The 25,902-nt window shown below is 38.4% G+C and overlaps 1 protein-coding gene across 4 annotated transcripts in view; it reads right to left on the reverse strand.

Annotated features, from left to right (window-relative positions):
* The window catches only part of ANO4 (anoctamin 4), a 514,881-nt gene that overhangs the window by 79,702 nt on the left and 409,277 nt on the right, over positions 1-25,902 (reverse strand). For all 4 annotated transcript variants that reach the window (XM_037846690.1, XM_037846694.1, XM_037846691.1 and 1 more), the window contains one exon: positions 8,333-8,439. In XM_037846690.1, coding sequence (XP_037702618.1) covers positions 8,333-8,439 — 107 coding nt within the window. The remainder of the gene's footprint in view (positions 1-8,332; positions 8,440-25,902) is intronic.

The raw sequence follows: 25,902 nt of genomic DNA on the forward strand, positions 1-25,902 counted from the left end.
AGGACTTTAGTTATATTGGATTGAGGCCCACCCTCATTCAGTTTGGGCCCCATAACTAATAACATCTTTAAAGGTCCTGTTTACAAATGGGTTCACACCCACACGACCAGGGCTTGGGACCTGACATGCCTTCTGTGGGAGACATGACTCAATCCCTGATATGGATATTGAAATGTTCCAGCACCATTTGTTGAAAAGGCAATCTTTTATTCTTTGGACACCCTTGTGCTTTTGTAAAAAATCAACTGTCTGTGTATGTGTGGGTACACTTCTGGATTCTCTATTCAATTCCATGGATCTATTTGTATATTTTTACACTAATAAGACACTATCTTGATTACTATAGGTGTATAATAATAATTAAAATTAGATAATGTTAGCCTTTTGATTTTGTTCTTTGTTTTTTCTCTCAAAGTTTTGGTTATTCTAGGCCCTTTCATTTCCCTGTGAATTTTTGAATCAGCTTATCAATTTACACAAAAAGAAACATGCTGGGATTTTGAGAGGGATTGCATTGAATCTACAGCTAAATTTGGGGGAAAATTGACTTCTTAACTATAGTGAGTTTTCTGACCCATAGACAAGGCATATCTCTCCATTTATTTAGGTCTTTAACTTAGCAATGTTTTGTAGTTTTCAGTGTACAAATCTTACACATCTTTTGAAAGATTGATCCCCAAATATTTCACATGTTTTGATGCTATTTTAAATGTTATTGCTTTTTAAATTTCAATTCTTGACTGGTTATTGCTGATTTACAGAAATATAAATTGAATTTTGTTTGCCAATCTTGTTTCCTGCAACCTAGCTAGACTCACTTATTATTTCTAGTAGGCTTTTTTTTGTAGATTCCATTGGAGTTTCTATACAGATGATCATGCCACTTGAGACTAAAGAAAACTTTACTGCTTTTCAATCTGGATGCCTTTTATTCCTTTTCTTGTCTTAATGTACTGGCTAGAACCTCCAGTAAAAAGATGAACAGAATAGGTAAGAGATGAGTCCTTACCTTGCTTGTGATCTTAGGGGGACAGCATTCCATCTTTTACCATTACAAATAATGTTAACTATAAGTATTTCATAAATGAGATTGAGGAAATTCTCTTCTATTAGTTTGCTGAGTTTTATTTTTAAACCCGGAATGTATATTGGACTTTATCAAATGCTTTTTCTGTGTCTATTGAGATGATCATATGGATGTTCTTTTTTAATTTGCTAATATGGTGAATTATATTGATTGATTTTTCAAATGTTAAATCAACTTTGTGTTCCTTGGATAAATCCTACTTGATCATGATATATTATCCTTTTCATAAATTGTTAGATTTGATTTGCTAAACTTTTAAAATAATGTTTGCCTTTATGTTCAAGAATTGATAATGATTAATAGTTTTCTTTTCTAGTAATGTCTTTGCCTAATTTGGTATCAAGGTAATGCTCCCTCATAGAATAAACTGGGGCATATTTACTGCTCTTTAATTTTCTGAGAGAATTTATGTATTATTGGTATTACTTCTTCCTTAAATGTTTGGTAGAATTCACTAGTGGAAGCATCTTGGTCTGGAGTTTCTTTTGTGAGAAGGGTTTAAAGTATAAATTCCATTTATTTAATACATATAGGGCTACTCAGGTTATCTACTTCTTCTTGGGTGAGTTTTGACATGTGTCTGTGAAGGCATTTGTCCATTTCATCTAGGTTGTTGAATTTATTGGCAAAAAATTGTTCATCATTTCCCTTATTATCCTTTCAATATCTGTGGTGATGTCATCTCTCTTTAAAACCCCTCTAATTTCTGTTTTATCTCTTTCTGTCTTTTTAATTAGCCTGTCTAGAAGTATGTATTAGTTTTATATTGCTGTATAACAAATTACCAGAAATGTACCAGGTTAAAACAACATCCATTTATTATTTCAGTGTTTATATAGGTCAGGAATGGTTTAGCTGGATTCTCTGCTCAGGTTCTCACAAGGCTAAAATCAAGGTGTTGGCAAGATTGCATTTTCGTCTGGGGGACTGACTAGGGAAGGACCCACTTCCAAGCTTCCTAAGGTTCTAGGCAGAATTCAGATTCTTGCTGCTATAGAATTCATGGCAGCTTTGCTTCTTCAAAGCCAGCAACAGCGGGAGGAGTCTCTGCTACTTCAAGTCTCTGAGCTGAGGGAAGAAGACTTAAACTTTCTTTTAAAGAGTGCACCTGATTAGGTCAGACCTTCCCAAGATAATGTCCTTTTTGATTAAGCCAAAGTCAAACTGATTAAAGATCCTTAATTACGTGTGAAAAATCCCTTAAACTTTGCCAGAACCACAAGAGTGACATAATCACCTTTGCAATATTCTGTTGTTTAGAAGTCAGACATGGGCTCCACCCACACTCAAGGGTAGGGGATCACACAGGGACCTGACAGATTATGAGTTGCTTTAGGTTGTGTCCACCACAAGGTTTATCAATTTTATTGATTTTTTTCTAAGAACCAGCTTTTGGTTTCACTGATATTCTCTATTGTTTTTCTTTTTCTATTTTCATTGATTTCTGCTCTGCTTTTTTTTTTTTTAATTTGCCTACTTTAATTTTATTTTCCTTTACTAGTTTCTTAAGGTGGAAAGAGTGGTCATTAATTTGGGACATATCTTTTCATATATAGGCAAATAGTGCTACAAATTTCCCCCTAAATACTGCTTTATCAGCATCACATACATTTTGACAGGATGTATTTTCATTCTCATTCAGTACAACTTACTTTCTAATTTCCCCTTTGATTTCTTCTTTCACCCATGGTTTAGAAGTGTGCTAATTAGTTTTTAAATATTTGTGAATTTTCCAGAGTCCTTCCTCTTACTGAATTCTAATTTATTTCCATCACGGTCAAAGAACATATTCTGTATGACTTGGATTCTTTTAAATTTATTAAATCTTCTTTTATGTTCCAAAATATTGCCTGCCTTGGTAATGTTCTGTGTGCACTTGAAAATAATGCAAATTCTGCCATTTTTAGGTGAAGTGTTCTAAAAGGTCAATTAGGTCAAGTTCACTGACAATGTTGTTCAGGTCTTCCACAACCTCCTGATTTTTTGTCTACTTATTTAGCAATTATTGAGAGAGGGGTATTGAATCTCTGACTATAATTGTGGACTTGTCTATTTCTTTTTGAAGTTTTATCAGTTTTGTTTTCATGTAGTTTAAAGCACTGCCATTAAGTGCTTAAACATTTAGGAATATAACAATCCTAATGTCCTCCTGAGGAATTGGCCCCTTGATCATTATAAAATGGCTTGCTTTGTTCTTGTTAATATTCTTTACTTTGAAATCTACTTTGCCTGACATTAATGAAGCCACTCCAACTTTCTTTTAACTAGTGTTAACATACATCTTTTTTCCATCCTTTTACTTTCAACCTATTCATGTCTCTATATTAAATGTGTGTTTCTTCCAGGCAGCAAACAGTTGTCTCTTTTCATTCAATATGTAAACCTCTGACTTGGGTTTGGGCTGGAGTCTCTAGACCATTTAAATTCAGTGTTATTATTGGTATGTTTAAATTTAAGTGGTTCATCTTGCTATTTGTTTTCTATTTGCCACAACTGTTTTTTGTTCCCCTTTTCTTCTTTTTATGCCTTATTTTAGGTTAATTATTTTTCATGATTTTATTTTATCTTTGTTGGCTTAGGAGCTATAGCTGTGTTGCTGTTTTAGTGGTTGGCTTTAGGGTTTACAGTATGCACCTTTAACTCATCACAATCTACCTTCAAGTGATATTATTCCACTGCACATATAGCCATATAATATAAGAACCTTACAACAGTATACCTCTATTTCTCCCCTCCTAGCCTTTACACTATTGTCATGATACATTTTACTTTTACATAAGTTATTAACTTCACAATACAATGTTAACATTTTTGTTTAAACAGTTATTAAGGAGATTAAAATAATAACATATTAAATATTTATCCACGTACTATTTCTAATGTTCTTCAGTTTGTTGTACAGATCCGTATTTCCATCTGACATCATTTTTCTTTTACAAGAGAGACTTCTTTTAGCACATATTGTAGTTGGAGGTCTTCTCATGTTAAATTATTTCAGATTTTGTATGTCTAAAAAAGTATGTCACCCTTGTTTTTAGAAGACATTTTCCCTGGGTATAGAGGTCTAGACTGACAGTTTCTTCTTTCAGTACTTTAAAGATGTCACTACATTGTGTCCTCACTTGCACTGTTTCCATTGAGAACTCTGCTGTCATCCTTACCTTTGTTCCTTTGTAAGTAGCTTGCCTTGCTTCTCTGGCTGTATTTAAGATTTTACTCTTTATTACTGGTTTCAGAGCAAGTTTGTCATGATGTGTGTTGGTATGGTTTTCCTCATATTCCTTGTGTTTATTTTTATTGAGCTTCTTGGATATATGGATCTATAGTTTTCAATGAATTTGGAGATTTTTCAGTCATTACTTCTTCCAGTATTAACTGTTTTAATGCCCATTATCTGCTAATTAAAAAATCTGTGTCAGTTCTGGATAGATTTTGGTGGACTGATTCTTCTCATAACGGGTCATATTTTCCTTCTTCTTTTCACGTCTGGTAATCTTTGGTTGGATGCTAGACATCATGGATTTTAACTTTTATTACTATAAATATTCTGGAGATTTGTTCTACGATACAGGTATGTTACTCGGAAAGAGTTTGATCCTTTTGGGTCTCGCATTTTAGGTAGGACTGAACAGTGTTTAGTCTAAGACCAAGCATTCCCCACTACTGACGCAAGAGTTTTCTGAATACTTCTACTCATTGCCATTGGATGATGAGATTTTACAATCTGACTGGAAATCCTTTTGGATGGTTCCTTCTGTGGCCTCATGTAGGTTCCTGACGTGTGCATTGAACAGTGCTCTGCTAAATACCTGAGGGGACCCCCTGCAGATCCTTGAGGTTCTATCTATGTGCAGGTCTCTGGTACTTCATCATGCAAACTCTAGCTGCTTTGGTCTCCCTGAACACTCAGCAACATATTCTCAATTCAAGGAGTCTGCTGGGTTCTGCCTGGGTTCTTCCTTCCTATGCTCTGCCTAAAAACTATCTCAAGGAGGTAAGCTGGGGTAATCATAGAACTCACCTCATTTGCTTTCTATCTTTCAGATACCCCTGTTCTTGGTTCCCCAGTGTTAAGTGTCTTATACATTGTTATTTCATACATTTTTTTCTGATTTTTTTTTTTTTTGGTTATTTCAGGTAGCAAAGTAAATATTGTGTCTGTTACTTTATTTTGGCCAGAAGTGGAATTACGCCATAATTACGCTACTTTCTACTTCTAACATTATTTTATTTATTAAATCAAAGATAATAATGAAACTTGGGGTCAACAGACCATTGCTGGGGTTTTACTCCATATTTTACAGCATAATGCCTGATTCTGGGTTTATAATTTACTGTGTGATTGATTATTTCTAATTAGATACTTTTCCAGTCCATCATTATCAATTTTCAAAGCATTGGGATCCACAAATAGAATTCTCCTTCTGTCATCAAATGAGAGAAACTTTTACAAAGACCCTTTCTGACTATTAACAATACTACACTCTTACACTCCTTTAGAACATTTAAAAATCATTGCCTCAGCCATTCTTTGTCTCCATTTTTTACTAGTTGTAAAAGTAGCACACATTTGCAGATGCAAAAATTAGCTACAATAATTGCTGCATGGCCTTTTGTATGTAGTTTTTGATTGTGTAAGGCTGCTGGTGGTAGGACATCTGATCATGTTTAAAAGATCTCCAATTTAGTTCAAAGGCATTTATTGAATTCCTACTCTATGCCAGATAGTGTGCAAGGCAATAGTGATACAAGGAGTGAATAAGTCATCCTCCTCATAATTACAGAGCTTATCATCTAGACTAGCAGTTTTCAGCTGCAGGTTCTCAAAGCCTTACTGTGTTATAATGAATTGTGAGGTGTGCTGCAAATACCAGTGTTGATGAAGGTACTGTGTTTTGAGTGACTTAAATTTGATGAAATAATCTAGAGTTGTTACTGTCATAATAATTCACTTTCACTCACTTGCTTTCTACTGTGTTCATGATATGATGTTAATTGAGAAAGGTATGAACAACAAGCCCTAATTTTGTTAAAAAATAATATGGGTAAATAAGGAAAAAACATGAAAAAAGTAATTAATGTAATATTTAAATTATTTAGTATACCAAAATGTTAGCAGTGGTTCTCTTTAGGTGGTAAAGTTTTCATAATGTCACTGAGAGTAAATAGTTCAAGAAAATAAAAAAAAAGTTCTATATGATTATCAAATAAACACTCCAGAAACAATTGCCATAGGAATTCAGAAGAAGGAAGACTTCCTTCAAACTGGAATGGTCATGAAGGGGATGTGTCTTTAGGATGAATGGCTGCTGCAGGCAACATGGGAGCTGTGTTCAAGCAAAACCCCACCAAAGCAAAGAAAGACCTAAACCAGGTTCAATTTCATTATTCCTCCCTACGTTGACTCACACTGAACATAATCTTCCAGGTACATTTGGATCAGCACTAGTAGCTGTCTATTTCTTGCTACTATATTTTAATTTATGCAGCATGGGATCAGAGTCGTTTTCTTGGCAGCTTCATTATACTAGTAACTCATACTGAACTAGCGTTCAGCTAACCTCTCAAGTCTGTTCCTTGCATGACGCTGTGGAAAAACATTTCTCGCACACTGAACCAGGGTCATTGTTTTGCTGGATTTGAGTGTAGGACTTTACATTTACAAACTATTAAATGTCACCTTGTTGGATTTGGCTGAGAGTTCCAGACTGCTGATATCTTTTAGACTTCTGACTCTGATGGCTAACCTATGTAAATACATCCTTCCAGCCTGAAAGGTTAATGAGCAGACCGTTTAAGCTATTGCCAGTTATCAATCTACTGCCTCTCAGCTTCAGATCCACCTTCACTGCTTATGCTAATGGAGCTGGACCCTGTAAATATTTCTTCTTTCCCAGCTCATACAATGTTAAGCATTGTTAGTAGAGGGCACTGGAGGGACCCTGGAGGAGGAAGGGGTTTTTCTTCCTGGTCCGGTGTGTCTTGGCAGGCCTCTGCAGCCCATGGCTTCTACAGCATCCGGCTCCTGCAGTGTGAGGGGGCCATCAGCACATGGCCCTTTCCATAGTCAGCATTCCCTGTTATCACTCTGGGTGGTTTCAGGGTGGAGTCTGCTGATGCAGCACCTCCCCGTAAATGGCTTTCTTGCATCCTTTCAGTCAGCTTTGCAACAAAGTGGATGGTTTTCCCCTTCATTCTGGAGAGCAGATTCCCAGCAAATTCTGCTGGTGCAGCATCTCAGCAAACTGCTCTGTCACTTAGTGACCCATGATTGCATTCCTTCTGATGAGGTCTGGATCTCAGTCCTTCTAGGGGTGGTGGCTGCTATCTTTATTCTCTAGAGTTCTCTTTAATCTTTACTAGCCAATCTTTTTCTACTTCAATCTCCTGTTATTTAGATGAAACTTTCCCTGTTCAAATTACATGTGGTTTTTGTCTCCTGATTGGACCCTGACTGACATAGGTCATTATTCAAGCTGTTGATAAAAATCCTGTTGAGACAGAGGTAAGAACAGAGCTACCCACCCTCTACTGATATACAATGATCTGTTTAATAAGGCAGGAAATTTGTTAATGTAATACAAAAAGGTTCTTGTAAAATGTCGAAATTATGAATTGTAGAAGCTGTTAAATGGGGTGGGTGATATGTATTTGGAGAATCTGTTTCTGTGTGACAGCTCATATCTGTATTTGCAGCTCCCTCTGCCTGGAACACCCAAACCTTGATCTTCCAACACTGGCTCCTTCTCATTATTCAGGTCTCAGCTCAAATTTCACCTCCACAGTGACACTTTCCCTGACCATCCGATCCCAGTTAGCTTGAACTCACTTCCACCCTTTATGAATCTCTCTCTGTAACATCACCCATCTTAATTCCTTCATGTTACTTATTATGTTTATTTCTTTTATTTTCTGCTTTTAACTTCTAGAACATAAGTGCCAGGAAAGAACACAGTTATCTCCCAACACCTATCCCAGTGCCTGGCACATACTGGGTCCTCCATAACTATAATTGAAAGCATTTTTCCTTGATCTTGGAAATAGGAGGTACGGTGTGCTATGTAGAGAAGATATTTGAGGATGGTATTAAGATTTTACACTTATGAATTATTCATCAAAGGAGTAGTTACGGGTTTTATAAATGACAATCATTTCTAGAATTGATACAAATTTAATTCAACCAAGGGCAAAAGCCCATAATCCCCAAATACTGAATGTAGCTTATTATACTAATATACTACTTACCAATTTTGTTTTTTCCTTCTTCATATTTTATTCTTTGTAAAATATGATGTACAATTCTACTTCTTGTGGCGTTGTTGAAGAAAGTGTCTTTGTTGTGTATGATGAAGCTGCGCACACATATCGAAAACACAAGTTGAAAATTAATTAGAGGAGCAGAATCTAATAATCTTTTATATGATTTGGTGTTACCCAAACGGAGGTGTCTTTTCCATCAGTCATAGAGAGGGCGTCTGGAGCAGCATGACAGAGTCCAGAGAGAGCCCCAGAGGCTACAGGCTCACAAGTCTGAACAGTTTGGGTTCTCAGTATCCTAAGCATTAGCATCAATATATCAGGAAGGAAGAGGGGCTAAATAGAATTAAGAAATCTTAAGATAAATTAATAGAAAGTTTAGGTCTCATATCTTTTTCCTCAGTAAGTTCATTAAATAAATTCAACAAAAAATTCATTTTGTTTTTATCTACTCTTGTCTTCTACTCTCTCCCAACATGTTTTTTTTCTGGAATTTTAAGATCTGAAAATCATGGGTAGATATAGGAGTTAGGTCATGAGTTCTGCTCGGGCTCAGGAGTGAGGAGCAAGGTGAGTTTCTGTCCCTCTTCTCCCGTGTTCTTTCCTGGATAGGATCCCTCTTCTAACGCATACACTGAAGACTGCTTTCTTTCTCACCTGGTGGCCCTCCTCTGCTTTCTCACTCACACAACACTGGGTTTTCCAGGACTGTTCCTACCCTACTGAGAGGTTTTCCAGGTGACAGACAGAGCTTTCAGGGCTCACTGGGGAATAAAGCCACACACTACAGCATGAAGTGGCCATGTCTTCCCTTCTCAGGAAGGTAATAAATGATAGAATATTAGAGATATTGTAGGTGTAACTGCTTCATAGATTGTAAATTTTATTAACTCAGCTAACTTTTATGAATACCTCATAGGAGCTGGACACTGTGTAAGGCATATAAACACCGATAGCCATTGCCCCCAAATTCAGCTCAGAAGTCACCTCCTCCACCAACTGCACTCCTGCCTCCAAAGGAGTTCAGAAAGCCCTCCTCTGTGCTCTCTCTTTTCTTGGAAGTGTATCAGTTTATTGATCATTCTGTATTGTCATTTATTTGATTGCATTTACTCAGCAAACGTTGATTGGGTTCACTAAGTAAGGCTGGTTATGCAGTTGTAAACAAAACAGATAAAATCCTTGTCCTTGAGAAGCTTACAGCCTAGTGGAGAGAACAGACCATAAAGGAAAACGAACGCGATTGTAGGACAAAGGAGAACAGACTCAACCTACTTTTCCATGCCTTTTCTCTCACATAAGACTGAGCATCTTGAGGACAAAAGGCAAATCATAATAATTTCTGTAGCTCCAAGATGTAGCGAGTGGCTGGCACACCGAATGGGTTTTTGTGAGGGTCATGGGGTTTATGTTGGGGAAATTGCTATTAAATGTTATTCTTAGAGAAGATGGAATTTCAAGAGTAGTTCAAATGACGGAGGAAGAGAAAAAACTGGAAGGGTGGTTCAGGCATGGGGTTTGGTTTGGGAACAGGATTGTGAGTGTGAGTTTGGGATAACCAATAAAGGAGAGAAAGGCCAGAGAATACAAAGACAAAACGCAAATCATGTGAATTGATTCTTTGGAGAAGTATTTTCCTCCTGCTTTTACTTGAATTCTGTTATAGAACATTGCTCTTAGAAAAAAGTAGTTTGACTTGGTGGATGAGAGATAAATGTGATGTAGGTGAATGAGGAAGCTATAGCATTTATCTGATATTTTCTCTAGGATTTTCTGAAAACATTTTATGGCATCAAAGAGGAAGAAGGTAAAACCAAGAGTTACATCAAATATGGTTCTTTTTATTTTATCCTCCTCTGCTTTTTCACCTTATTTAAGACAGACCATTGCATTTTAATGCCAAATAAAAATGTCATAAAGAAATAGATGACAAATAAAAAAGCCTATTTTGAATCACAATTTCAGATAATATCTGAAAGCTGATAAGCACAATCATGCTTGACAAGACAATTCAGGGCTAAAAGCCCATCTCTCTCCTCCATTAAATGGTTTTCTGCTTCCTTCTCTTTTTATAGCACTGCATTACATTTTGCAAGCTCCTGTAATAGTTCTCTATAATAAAAACCACAGACAAGCTTTAAAATTTTGTGTTCTTTCTTACATCTAGGTTGTATCTGGAGATTCTATAGTGGGAACAAACATACAGGCCATGAGCCAGACACTATTCTAAGCACTCTAGATATATTAACTCATTTAATCCTTATAAGTAACCCATGAGGTAAGTACTTATTAGTTGCATTTCAGTAGTAAATAATCAGGGATTTAAATGAATTGCCCAATGTTACTCAACTAATAAGGAGCAGAGCCAGGATTTGAACTCAGGTGGTTTCTGGCTCCAGAGGTTGACCTCTTATCCACTCCACTCCTGCAGGCTGGCTCTCCTGGGGGTGAGACCAAGAGTTTCTATATCTGGGATGCCCTCCTTGCTTCTACTCATCGTTTTAGTCTGAACTTATGCCACGTTGCCCTCCAAGGGTCTTCTTTGATCTCGTACACTCGCTCCCTCCCTGCAGTGTGCTCTGACATCACCTCTGCTTTTCCTTAAGACTGAAATCAGACCTCAGTCTAAACCCTGGATTTATCACAATGCAGTGTTGGGCCGACCCTCAACCTCTCTGGGTCTCAGTTTCCTCATCTGTTAAATTGAGGTAACACTGTAATCGCTCTCACAGGTTTTTTGTAGAAATGGGTGAGATGACTCTGCTGAACCAAGTGTTTGACATTTAATAAGCTCTCAGAGTTGGTAGTCATATTTGCTATTACTTCTGCTACATTATATCAGAATTGTCTGCCTTCAGGTCCGAGTTCTCTGAATGAGCTTCTTGAGGGCAGGGAACGGCCATGTTCAAATTGTATTCCCAGCACCAGCCTGGGCTTGGCACATGACAAGTCCTTAAAGATGACTCAAATGAGCTGAACTGGAGACTAGTAGTTACGGTTGGAGGGTGATAAGACTAAATCTCACCTCCTATACCTTGGCTTCTACTCTTGTTTCTCAGAAATCTTTCTCCCCACCCCATGTCTTCCAAATACCAGCTGAACTATTCCTTTCACACTGTCCATGTAAGGATTTTCTTGTGGGGTGTGGAACAATTGTCATTTTCTTTGCCCCTGCTCCAAAGTCGTGGGCAATGTGAAGGAGCAATGATGATTCTTTACATTGTGGCTTTCAAGCTTTTCTTAGCTACAAACAACTTTACTGCAAATGAAATCTCTCTCTCACACAGACACACAGACATACACACACACAGATACACACACACAGTGTTAGCTGAGCCATTCTGTAGATGTAAGACTGCAGGCTCAGTCTCCAAGCCATCAGGGCTCCACACAGACCTAGAAAGTCATCTCTCCTCTCAGACACTGCTGGTGGGACAGTAAATTAGTACAAACTCTAGGAGGCCCATTTGATGAAGTCTGTCAAAATTATGCATATATCTTCATCACATAAATTCTGACCCAGCAATTCCTCTTCTAGATATGTATTCTACAAATTCACACACATGCAAAGTGACAGATGTGTAAGAATGTTCACTGTAGTGTGGGTCAAAACAGCAAAATTCTGGAAACAACCTAAATAATCTACCAGTGGGGTTAGGATAAGCAAATTGTGGTACAACTGCACAATGGAATATTCTGAAGCTGTAAAGAGATTAAGGGTGCTCAGTGCAGATATAAAAGAATATTCCAGGAACTACAGGGAAAAACAACATTCAACAGGAATGAGCCTGGTGCTGGCATCAAGGGATTGAGAGTGCCTTCTTGACCAAAAGAGGGAAAAGAAAGGTAACAAAATAAGATTTCAGTGACTGAGAGATTTCAGAGTCAAGAGGCTGTCCTGGAGGTTACTCATATGCAAGCTTCACCTAGATATTCCAAATGCCCACAGTATGTCAAGCTCAACTCAACAGTAGTCCCCCAAATCCTAATGAATACCCAGGTCTCTATCTGAGACTCTATAAAAGTTTCACTCACTAATTTTATTTTTCAGAAACTTAAATCCTCCAGAGTGTTCCTATGCTCGATAAGTTCCAAAACCCAGAGGCAACAGCCTCTTCAAGAACACCAATCAGATGCATCCCCCTTCCCCATAATGTCAACACCCCTCTTCAATATGAACAAATTAGGGTGGTCACTGTCCAGATATCCCTGAAGATTGAGGCAGTGAAATGAGAGGGAGGAATAGCAACAGACAAGATAGGATTTATGAATAATGAATAAAGGACTATGAACACCAAATCTTTATATAAATAATTTTTTAGTCTCTAGGGTATTAGAAGAACTAGAAGGAAATAACTAAAATGGTGGAACTGTAACCCATAACATTCTTTGAAATTTGCCCTATAACTACTTGTTAAATTGTACTTTGAAAGTTATCACTTTTATGTATAGTCATATTTCACAATAAAAAATATTTTAAAAAGTTACAGAGCTATTGTCAGAGAGGACAATATGTCTATGTCTATCTACATCTACTTCTACATCTATACCTACATCTATATCTACATGTATATTTGTGGGAGTACATATAAATGTATTGACATGCATACTTTCTTGCACATGCACAGAATGAGTATGGAAGGATACATAAACATCTGGAAATACTGGGCGCCTCTGGGGAGGAGAACTAGGTGGCTGGTCAGTGAGTGGTAGGAACTTCACTGAATAAACACTTAGGAAATTTTTACCATGTGAAGGCATTACCTATGAAAAACTGAGATAGATTTTAAAGAAATTTAAAAAGGAAAATGTAATTTCTGTTCTAGACTGTGTTCTCACCTTCACCCTGAGGAGTGAGGAGAGAAATTGCTGAATTGGTTTAGGATCAACTATGTGATCAAGCTTTAAACATACATCTCTTTATCCTACTCCCTTGGAGGGATTATGTGATATGCTCAAAGCCACACAACCAGCAGGTAAGGAGGAGGGATTAAAGAGCCATGTGTCTCATTCCAAATCTTCCTATTTCTTTGTGTCTGCCTACATGCATGTGCATATGCAAGGGGCTTTCTGGATTTCTCTGTCATGCCCTGCAAAGACGGCCCTGCTAACCCACTCACTAAGTAATGGACAGACCTGAGCCGGAAGCTCCCTCTGATTTCCTCTCCAGGGTACCTAGGCTTCCTGCTTTCACTAAAGTGAGAAGCCCTGGATTGGGGGAGGGCTCCCAATTTCTTCTTTGCTGGGAAGGGAGGAAATGGGAAAGGAATATACTGTGAAAATGAATTTTAGCTACAGAGCTCCTGAAGCTGTGATTATTTGATCTTTATGGATAAGTTCTTCCCATGGTCAACTGTCCAGAGTAGCATTGTAAAGTATTGCAATATGCTGGTCATTTATCAAGTAAGCATTATGTTTATTCTGGGTAAAGCACTGTGCATTGAGGGTGTATATAGGTGTAGGTGAGTGGAGGGTAGGAAGGGGTTTGGGAGCTATGTGTATATGTATGTATTTTGAGTGAGGAGAATGCAAAGGTGAAGAAAACATAGTTCCTGTCCCGAGAGGAGCCTCTACTCTTGTTAGATAAAATGAGAAACACACAAACATTCAAGGGTACAAATTGGGAAAAGGTGTTCATTGGCACTGGGTAAAGAATCAGCTTATTATGAAGTGTGCCACTTTTAAAATACAAATAACTCATTTATTTTTCTAAACTGCCCTCTTAGGCCACAGCTATGAGGATAAGACCACACTTGCCTTAAAAGGTCATATAACTGAGGGAAATGTTTGATTAGTTTGAATTATCTAGAGTCCAGCACTTTATGAGATGAAAATATTCTATATCTGTTCTATCCATTACGGTAGTCACTAGCCACCATGTAGCTACTAGGCACTTGAAATATGGTTAGTGCAACCAAGGAAGTAAATTTTAATTTTATTTAATCTTCATTAATTAAAATTAAAATAACCCCATGTGGTTAGTGGATACCATTTTGGACAGCACAGATGAACAAGTGCCTCAGTTAGGCAAGACATTTTGAGCATGTGAGCAGAGCCAACCCATAGCCTCAATGATGGAATCTTTACCTGGCATCTACCTTGGTTATAACAGGTAAAACAGAAGAGTTTTTGAGGGGTGAGGAGCACCTCACGGGACTCTGTAGGTTCTAGAAGACTCGGTCCTAGTCCTACTCTTCCACATTAGTTGAGTGGTCTCAGAGAAGTCATTGAATCTTTTTGGGACTCTATTACCTATCAGGAAAATGAAGGTGAAATATTCCCCGAGTTATATAATCACAAAGTGAGACTATAAAATATTGAGACAGATTGTCAAGCCTCATTAGATGACTAAACTCATCTATCCAACCACCTATTTGACATCCCACTGGAAGTTTAAGACACAACTCAAACCAAACATGTTCAAAACAGAGCTTTTGGTTTACACCCTTGTAAAAGAAAACTCTCTTCTTCCCTAGTCTTTCCATCTTAAAACATGACACTGCTATGCACCTGATTGTTCAAGCCACAAACCTGACAGGCAACCGTAATTCTCTCTCTCATGCCCAACATCTAATCCTTCAAGTTCTTTGGGTCTCTTTTTCCAAATGTTACCCTGAATCTGACCCTTTCTCACTCTCTTCACTTCAGTTTTTTTTCCAAAACTACTGTAATAGCTTCCTAACTATTCTCTCGAGTTTTATTTTCTCCTTTTAGTTCATCCTCTGCATATCAATCACAATGATCTTTTTTTTTTTAATCATCATTTTATTGAGATATATTCACATACCATGCAGTCATACAAAACAAATTGTACTTTCGATTGTTTACAGTACCATTACATAGTTGTACATTCATCACCTAAATCAATCCCTGACACCTTCATTAGCACACACACAAAAATAACAAGAATAATAATTAGAGTGAAAAAGAGCAATTGAAGTAAAAAAGAACACTGGGTACCTTTGTCTGTTTGTTTCCTTCCCCTACTTTTCTACACATCCATCCATAAACTAGACAAAGGGGAGTGTGGTCCTTATGGCTTTCCCAATCCCATTGTCACCCCTCATAAGCTACATTTTTATACAACTGTCTTCGAGATTCATGGGTTCTGGGTTGTAGTTTAATAGTTTCAGGTATCCACCACCAGCTACCCCAATTCTTTAGAACCTAAAAAAGGTTGTCTAAAGTGTGCGTAAGAGTGCCCACCAGAGTGATCTCTCGGCTCGTTTTGGAATCTCTCTGCCACCGAAGCTTATTTCATTTCCTTTCACATCCCCCTTTTGGTCAAGAAGATGTTCTCCACCCCACGATGCCGGGTCTACATTCCTCCCCGGGAGTCATATTCCACGTTGCCAGGGAGATTCACTTCCCTGGGTGTCTGATCCCACGTAGGGGGGAGGGCAGTGATTTCACCTTTCAAGTTGGCTAAGCCAGAGAGAGAGGGCCACATCTGAGCAACAAAGAGGCATTCAGGAGGAGACTCTTAGGCACAAATACAGGGAGGCCTAGCCTCTCCTTTGCAGCAACTGTCTTCCCAAGGGTAAAACTTATGGTAGAGGGCTCAACCCATCAAACCACCAGTCCCCTATGTCTGTGGTCATGTTAGCAACCATGGAGGTGGGGTAGGCGAATACCCCTGCATTCTCCACAGGCTCCTCAAGGGGGCACTACATCTTTTTTTTTTTTTCCTTGTTTGTCTTTTTTCTTTTTTTTTTTTTTTTAACTTTCCCTTCTTTTTTAAATCAACTGTATGAAAAAAAAAGTTAAAAAGAAAACAAACATACAATAAAAGAACATTTCAAAGAGACCATAACAAGGGAGTAAGAAAAAGACAACTAACCTAAGATAACTGCTTAACTTCCAACATGTTCCTACTTTACCCCAAGAAAGTTACATAATATAGCAACATTTCAGTGAACTTGTTCCTACTACATCCATCAGAAATTAACAGACCATAGTCATTTCTGGGCATCCCCAGAACGTTAAATAGCTTATCTGTTCTTCTTGGATTATTGTTTCCCCTTCCTTAATTGCTCTCTACTGCTAGTTCCCCTACATTCTACATTATAAACCATTTGTTTTACATATTTCAAAGTTCACATTAGTGGTAGCATATAATATTTCTCTTTTTGTGCCTGGCTTATTTCGCTCAGCATTATGTCTTCAAGGTTCATCCATGTTGTCATATGTTTCACCAGATCGTTCCTTCTTACTGCCGCGTAGTATTCCATCGTGTGTATATACCACACTTTATTTATCCACTCATCCGTTGAAGGACATTTGGGTTGTTTCCATCTCTTGGCAATTGTGAATAATGCTGCTATGAACATTGGCGTGCAGATATCTGTTCGTGTCACTGCTTTCCGATCTTCCGGGTATATACCGAGAAGTGCAATCGCTGGATCGAATGGTAGCTCTATATCTAGTTTTCTAAGGAACTGCCAGACTGACTTCCAGAGTGGCTGAACCATTATACAGTCCCACCAACAATGAATAAGAGTTCCAGTTTCTCCACATCCCCTCCAGCATTTGTAGTTTCCTGTTTGTTTAATGGCAGCCATTCTAACCGGTGTTAGATGGTATCTCATTGTGGTCTTAATTTGCATCTCTCTAATAGCTAGTGAAGCTGAACATTTTTTCATGTGTTTCTTGGCCATTTGTATTTCCTCTTCAGAGAACTGTCTTTTCATATCTTTTGCCCATTTTATAATTGGGCTGTCTGTACTATTGTCATTGAGATGTAGGATTTCTTTGTATATGCAAGATATCAGTCTTTTGTCAGATACATGGTTTCCAAAAATTTTTTCCCATTGAGTTGGCTGCCTCTTTACCTTTTTGAGAAATTCCTTTGAGGTGCAGAAACTTCTAAGCTTGAGGAGTTCCCATTTATCTATTTTCTCTTTTGTTGCTTGTGCTTTGGGTGTAAAGTCTAGGAAGTGGCCTCCTAATACAAGGTCTTGAAGATGTTTTCCTACATTATCTTCTAGGAGTTTTATGGTACTTTCTTTTATATTGAGACCTTGGTCCATTTTGAGTTAATTTTTGTGTAGGGGGTGAGGTAGGGGTCCTCTTTCATTCTTTTGGATATGGATATCCAACTCTCCCAGCCCCATTTGTTGAAAAGACCATTATGGCTCAGTTCGGTGACTTTGGGGGCCTTATCAAAGATCAGTCGGCCATAGATCTGAGGGTCTATCTCTGAATTCTCAATTCGATTCCATTGATCTATATGTCTATCTTTGTGCCAGTACCATGCTGTTTTGGCAACTGTGGCTTTATAATAAGCTTCAAAGTCAGGGAGTGTAAGTCCTCCCACTTCGTTTTTCTTTTTTAGAGTGTCTTTAGCAATTCGAGGCATCTTCCCTTTCCAAATAAATTTGATAACTAGCTTTTCCAAGTCTGCAAAGTAGGTTGTTGGAATTTTGATTGGGATTGCATTGAATCTGTAGATGAGTTTGGGTAGAATTGACATCTTAATGACATTTAGCCTTCCTATCCATGAACATGGAATATTTTTCCATCTTTTAAGGTCCCCTTCTATTTCTTTTAGTAGAGTTATGTAGTTTTCTTTGTATAGGTCTTTTACATCTTTGGTTAAGTTTATTCCTAGGTACTTGATTTTTTTAGTTGCTATTGAAAATGGTATCTTTTTCTTGAGTGTCTCTTCAGTTTGTTCATTTCTAGCATATAGAAACATTACTGACTTATGTGCATTAATCTTGTATCCCGCTACTTTGCTAAATTTGTTTATTAGCTCTAGTAGGTGTATCGTGGATTTCTCAGGGTTTTCTAGATATAAGATCATATCATCTGCAAACAATGACAGTTTTACTTCTTCTTTTCCAATTTGGATGCCTTTTATTTCTTTGTCTTGCCGGATTGCCCTGGCTAGCACTTCCAGCACAATGTTGAATAACAGTGGTGACAGCGGGCATCCTTGTCTTGTTCCTGATCTTAGAGGGAAGGCTTTCAGTCTCTCACCATTGAGTACTATGCTGGCCGTGGGTTTTTCATATATGCTCTTCATCATGTTGAGGAAGTTTCCTTCAATTCCTACCTTTTGAAGTGTTTTTATCAAAAAGGGATGTTGGATTTTGTCAAATGCTTTTTCAGCATCTATTGAGATGATCAATTGATTTTTCCCTTTCGAGTTTTTAATGTGTTGTAATACATTGATTGTTTTTCTTATGTTGAACCATCCTTGCATGCCTGGAATGAACCCCACTTGGTCATGGTGTATGATTTTTTTAATGTGTCTTTGGATTCGATTTGCAAGTATTTTGTTGAGGATTTTTGCATCTATATTCATTAGGGAGATTGGCCGGTAGTTTTCCTTTTTTGTAGCATCTTTGCCTGGTTTTGGTATTAGATTGATGTTAGCTTCATAAAATGAGTTAGGTAGTGTTCCATTTTTTTCAATGTTTTGAAAGAGTTTGAGTAAGATTGGTGTCAGTTCTTTCTGGAAAGTTTGGTAGAATTCCCCTGTGAAGCCATCTGGCCCTGGGCATTTATTTGTGGGAAGATTTTTGATGACTGATTGGATCTCTTTGCTTGTGATGGGTTGGTTGAGGTCTTCTATTTCTTCTCTGGTCAGTCTAGGTTGTTCATATGTTTCCAGGAAATTGTCCATTTCTTCTACATTATCCAGTTTGTTGCCATACAGTTGTTCATAATATCCTCTTATAATTTTTTTAATTTCTTCAGGATCTGCAGTTATGTCACCTTTTTCATTCATTATTTTGTTTATATGGGTCTTCTCTCTTTTTGATTTTGTCAGTCTAGCTAGGGGCTTGTCAATCTTGTTGATCTTCTCAAAGAACCAACTTTTGGTGATATTTATCCTCTCTATTGGTTTTTTGTTCTCTATGTCATTTATTTCTGCTTTAATCCTTGTTATTTCTTTTCTTCTACTTGGTTTAGGATTGGTTTGCTGTTCATTTTCTAGCTTCTTCAGTTGATCCATTAGTTCTTTGATTTTGGCTCTTTCTTCCTTTTTAATATATGCGTTTAGTGCTATAAATTTCCCCCTTAGCACTGCTTTTGCTGCATCCCATAGGTTTTGGTATGTTGTGTTCTCATTTTCATTCATCTCTATATATTTAGCAATTTCTCTTGCTATTTCTTCTTTAACCCACTGATTGTTTAGGAGTGTGTTGTTTAACCTCCAGGTATTTGTGAATTTTCTAAGTCTCTGATGGTTATTGACTTCTAATTGTATTCCATTGTGGTCAGAGAATGTGCTTTGAATAATTTCAATCTTTTTAAATTTATTGAGGCTTGTTTTATGTCCCAGCATATGATCTATTCTGGAGAAAGTTCCGTGAGCACTAGAAAAGTATGTGTATCCTGGTGATTTGGGATGTAATGTCCTGTATATGTCTGTTAAATCTAATTCATTTATCAGATTGTTTAGGTTTTCAATTTCCTTATTGGTCTTCTGTCTGGTTGATCTATCTATAGGAGAGAGTGATGTGTTGAAGTCTCCCACAATTATTGTGGAAACATCAATTGCTTCCTTTAGTTTTGCCAGTGTTTCTCTCATGTATTTTGTGGCACCTTGATTGGGTGCATAGACATTTACGATTGTTATTTCTTCTTGCTGAATTGCCCCTTTTATTAGTATGTAGTGGCCTTCTTTGTCTCTCAAAACATCCCTGCATTTGAAGTCTATTTTATCTGAGATTAATATTGCTACACCTGCTTTCTTTTGGCTGTAGCTTGCATGAAATATTTTTTTCCATCCTTTCACTTTCAGTTTCTTTGTGTCCCTGTGTCTAAGATGAGTCTCTTGTATGCAACATATTGATGGTTCATTTTTTTTGATCCATTCTGCGAATCTATATCTTTTAATTGGGGAGTTTAATCCATTTACATTCAACGTTAAAACCGTGAAGGCATTTCTTGAATTGGCCATCTTATCCTTTGGTTTATGTTTGCCATATTTTTCCCTCTCTCTATTAATATCCTTTATTGTACCCATACCGAATCTCTTTAGTACTGAACCTTTCTCCAAGTCTCTCTGTCCTGTCTTTGTTTCTCTGTCTGTAGGGCTCCCTTTAGTATCTCCAGTAGGGCAGGTCTCTTGTTAGCAAATTCTCTCAGCATTTCTTTGTCTGTGAAAAATTTAAGCTCTCCCTCAAATTTGAAGGAGAGCTTTGCTGGATAAAGTATTCTTGGCTGGAAATTCCTCTCACTCAGAATTTTAAATATATCGTGCCACTGCCTTCTTGCCTCCATGGTGGCTGCTGAGTAGTCACTACTTAGTCTTATGCTGTTTCCTTTGTATGTGGTGAATTGCTTTTCTCTTGCTGCTTTCAGAACTTGCTCCTTCTCTTCTATGTTTGACAGTGTGATCAGTATATGTCTCGGAGTGGGTTTTTTTGGATTTATTCTATTTGGAGTTCGCTGAGCATTTATAATTTGTGTATTTATGTTGTTTAGAAGATTTGGGAAGTTTTCCCCAACAATTTCTTTGAATACTCTTCCTAGACCTTTACCCTTTTCTTCCCCTTCTGGGACACCAATGAGTCTTATATTCGGACGTTTCATATTATCTATCATATCCCTGAGGTCCATTTCGAGTTTTTCAATTTTTTTCCCCATTCTTTCTTTTATGCTTTCATTTTCCATTCTGTCATCTTCCAGGTCACTGATTCGTTGTTCAACTTCCTCTAGTCTTGTACTATGAGTGTCCAGAATCTTTTTAATTTGGTCAACAGTTTCTTTAATTTCCAGAAGATCATCCATTTTTTTATTTAGTCTTGCAATGTCTTCTTTATGCTCTTCTAGGGTCTTCTTGATTTCCTTCATATCCCGTACTATGGTCTCATTGTTCATCTTTAGTTCTTTGAGTAGCTGCTCTAGGTGCTGTGTCTCTTCTGGTCTTTTGATTTGGGTGCTTGGGCTTGGGTTATCCATATCGTCTGGTTTTTTCATATGCTTTATAATTTTCTGTTGTTTTTGGCCTCGTGGCATTTGCTGAACTTGATAGGGTTCTTTTAGGGTTTGTAGACCTATTGAAGTCCTTATCTCTAATTTTTCAGATCTACAGCTTCGTGGAGTACACTTTCTCTAACTAACCAGCAGGTGGCGTCCACGAGCCACCTGTTCTCCACAAGCCAGTTCTCCCCTGCTTAGCCTTTTTGGTGAGTGGGGGAGTGAGTCTTGTGGGTCCCAATTGGTGTACCAAGCTTGCGTGTGTAGTTGGTGTTGCCTGCCCTGTATGTGGGGCGTGTTTCTGGGCAGTCGGGGAGGGGGGGTGGCCCTAACAATCAAATCTCCCTGATGATCCTAGAGTTTTAAAGCTGCTGCAATAGTCTAATCCTTCAGTTCAATCGTGCCACAGTTTGTCTCTGCCACTGACCCACAAGTCTTTGGTATTGGCGTATGGCTCCTGAGACTTGCAAGTGGGCCCCTCTTCCAGGCTGTGCACCCCGGGTCCTCTGTTGAGGGATGACTGTGCTATGTCACAGGTGAGTGCCGTCCCCCCAGGGCAGTTCTGGGCTGCTGGGCTGTGTAGGGAGGCTCCCAGTCTGCTCAAATGATGGCTGAATGGGGCTTTGTTAATTCACACTGCTCCACCTTCCCAGCTCTGGGACATTCAGCTGAGGTTGCAGGGAAGGCTAATGTCCACGCCCAGTTTTGTGGTGTGTGCCTGTTATTTGAAGCACTTCCGTCACACTGGGTTGTCTGGGGCAGCTCTGGGCTATGGGGCTGGCGATGGGCAGGAGTGTTTCCTGTCCACCAGGATGGTGGCTGTGAGCGGACACCCCCCTTTTCTTGGGAAGTTGTGTTGTTTAGTGAATTTTCTCAGCCACTGGATTATTGCCTTTTGTCTCAGAGCTCTCTTAGTTCTGCTCTTGACTTGACGTGCCCAAATTGCAATTCTTTGAAGCTTTCTGTATTGGGCTTCTTAGAGTAATTGTTTTAGAAAAAGAAAAAAGGATTTAAAAAAAAAAACAAAAAACAAAAAACAAACAAACAAAAAAAAAAAACGGCCCTCCTCAGAGATCTAATGGGTTATTGAAATGCTAATAGACAAAGCAACCAGGGCCATTAAGGAAAGGTCCACAGGGCAGAGAGATCAGCTTTGCTTCGGGATTTGCATATGCGCCTCAAGGCCTGACCTCCACCCTTCCCCTTTCTGTGTTCACCAGAACTCCAAAAATCCTCTGCTTTTATTTTGGAGTTTTTCGTGTTGTTTTTTTTCTGTGCCTGTCTCCTCTCTGCTGGGCTGGCTGCTCTCAGAGACTCTGGTGTCTGGTCTCAGTCTATCTATGGTTGGAGTTTGAATCAGTAGAATGAGTTTCCGATAAGAGCAGCCACTGCAGTTCTCCCTTCTCCTTCCCGGAGCTGACAGCCCCTCCTCCCCCGGGACTGAGCCTGGCAGGGAGGGGCGCGGGTCCCCTGGCCGCAAAAACTTACAGATTTCGCTGATCTCAGCAGTTCCACGTTTTCATGAGTGTTGTATGAAGTATGCCCAAAGACAGATTGCTCTGTGGTGTCCAGTCCACGCAGTTCCTGGCTTTTTACCTACTTTCCTGGAGGAGTAACTAAAACTTACAGCTCACCAGTCTGCCATCTTGCCCCGCCCCCTCCACAATGATCTTTTAAAACATAAATAAAACATTCCTCTTTTGCTTAAAACTCGCCAATGATTTTCTATACATTTGGAATAAAGGCAAAACTATTTCCATGGTCTACGTGATCCTACACGGTCTGGTTCCTGCTTACACCCATGGCCTCTTTACTTCCCCTCTTCCCCTTGCTCATTGTAAACCATCAACATTGTCCCTCTGTCTGTCCTTGAACAAACCCAGCTCGCTATTGCCCAGGGATTTTACTCATGCTGTTCCAAGACTTTTGCATAACTGGCTTCTTCCCAACATTTGGGTCTCAATTTTAAATATCACCTCCTTACTAAGCTAAGCTCAGCTCCTTAATAATAAGCTCTTTACTTAGTTAAGATAGTCATTCTCCCACTCCACAAGTCACTCTCTCTATTCCATTATTTTGTTTTACTTTCTTCTTAAGTTTTACTCTCTAAAATTTCTTAATTCTTCTACAATGCAAACGCCATAAAGGCAGGGTTTTGTCTTCCTTGTTACCCACTCTATCTCAAGGTCTTTTGTGGATAAGGTAGTCACGGAGCCATGTGTTCCCCATTACCCAGAAGCCCAATGGATGTTCCAGAAATGATCAGATTTTATTATAGATAAAATTAACCATTTTGTAATTTGAAGATTCTGAAAATAAGTTCATTTTATAATTATACTTTTTATGTAGTACTACTTTTGGGGAAATAAAGAAACACACTGAAGAGGGTTTTCAAACTTATTTTTTTACATATATTGTGGAACTTCTGAGATTAATAAAACAAATGATTAATATGCTCAAAGATATGAAAATCTACATGGTGTACAAACTTCAAGAGAAGCGGTAACTTTGTCAAGAAGCATTTAACTGATAATCAATGGTGCTTGTGATTATTCCAGAGTTACCGACACATTATTGATCTCTACAAATTAAAAAATCTAAGGTATATGGCTAAGTGGGAACTAGAACCAGATAACCAATCAAGGAATGTTTCTTGCCCCTGGAGTAGAGGGCCCAAAGCATATTCCCAGACAGATTTCAGAACTGCTCTGAATCAGTGACTGCTCTACGCTTCTTGCTCTGCTTTTTGAACGGGAATGCCTACTGCAACTATGCTATCCGCATCCCATCACTGTATGATGAGCATCTAGGGAGCAAATACTTTGCCTTTTTAGTTCACAGGTCTCTGGTTCAAGAAAAGCCACACTTGAGGAGCTGTGCCCAAAGATCCTTGTTTCCAAAAGGACCAGATGCAAAGCATGAGAAATCCTGGACTTCAAATTGGATGCTATACTTGGGACGAGACTTTTGGGGGTCCTGGGATGGGTATGAATGTATTTTCTGTGTTGGAGGATTGAATAAATTATGGCCAGGGGGAAGGATGTGGTAGAGTGCAAAGATGGCCACAATTACTCCCATCCCTAGATACACCCCCTTTGTGATGTATATTTCTTGCTCCTCTCCTCAACAGGTAGAGTACCCCTCTCCACCTCTTGAATATTGTGGTTGGCTTTAATCAACAGAATGTGGCAGAAGTGATTTTGTGAGAATCTGAGCCTAAGTCTAGGCTCTGCAGCTTTGGTCTATCCCCTCTGAAGATAAGAGACCACGTGGACAGAGAAACCTAGTCAAGAGCCGCCCCCAACCACCGGACGTGTGAGTGAGACTCTTTTGAACTATCCTGTCCTGTTGCCCAAGAGGATGACTGTAGCCAGTATGTGACTCCAGTTGAAACCAGCAGAACTGCCCAGTAGAACCTAGCCTTAATCATTGAAACAAAAGACTCTTGGGCAAACAAATGTTTGTTTTCAGAAATTTTGCAGTGGATTGTTATGTAGCAGTAAATCACCAATATGCTAGTATTTTCTGATGGTTGAAGTTGTATTATTTCATAATACACAAAGAGAAGTGAAGGTTAATGCCTCAAAATAAGTATTTCAGGAAACTTTCTTAATTAGACTTTCAGATAGAGATTTCTTTCTTAACAAGGAGAAGCAAAGGTGATACAGTTAACTGTCACTTAAATTATGTCCTCAAATTAATGAAAATGTAACTAGAAACAGAGCAACCAATTAATTTTTTATGTGACAAGGTCTATTTTGAGAATATTCTTGGCTTCAGGCTACCATAGTGTAATAACTAATTTCTTATCCTAAATATACCTATAATGGGTAAAAGGATGAGTTTATCAGAACAAGTATATAATGATCAAAGTTTTAACTGTTCAGTAGAGATTAAATTGATACGCTACTGAAATATAAAACAACGGGAGAAATTTTTCTCATATACATGGTCATTTCTAATTGTATTTCATGAGAGCATCGTTGCTCTCTGAGTGTTAAATACAAATTAAGAAATACTTGCTCTTGAGACTTCCATGCAAGATGGGAAATTAAAGACTTGTATCCAATTTTACACTCTCTCAAAACCCCACTAAAACAATAGCAACATGTGTGTGTGCTTAAAAAGAAAAGTACACACCCTCAAGGAACAAACATAGCAGAAAACAACAGCCACAAAATTTTGCAATTCAAAAAGCACACAGTCAAAAGGTAACAAACTTAGAGAAAGCTGAATCTTAACCAGCTTTGGGGAAAACCCAAGAACAATCATATTTAAATGCCATAATCCTATAATACCAGTGACCTCTAGAAATGGGGTTAGTGAGGATGCCAAAATGAGTACACATTGACAGCTGTTTAGGAAGTATTTAGATCCCCAGATATGCACCTGTACTATATCAGAAGACTGGAGGTATTTTATTTTCACAGGGTAATGTAATCTTTGAACTGTGAGACACCAGGCATGGTTAGGGGTAGTGAAAATTAGAGAATCAAGTGAATGTTTTCACCATGGAAGCTGAGACTCCCAGTTGTATTCATCCACTCATCCTCAGGAACATTGGTAGCCAGGCCTTGACTTTCCAGGCAGGAGACTGGCAAACATTTCTGGGGGGTGGTGGG

This window comes from Choloepus didactylus, chromosome 8 (genome assembly GCF_015220235.1).
Source record: "Choloepus didactylus isolate mChoDid1 chromosome 8, mChoDid1.pri, whole genome shotgun sequence".
In the NCBI taxonomy this organism is placed as follows: Eukaryota; Metazoa; Chordata; class Mammalia; order Pilosa; family Megalonychidae; genus Choloepus; species Choloepus didactylus.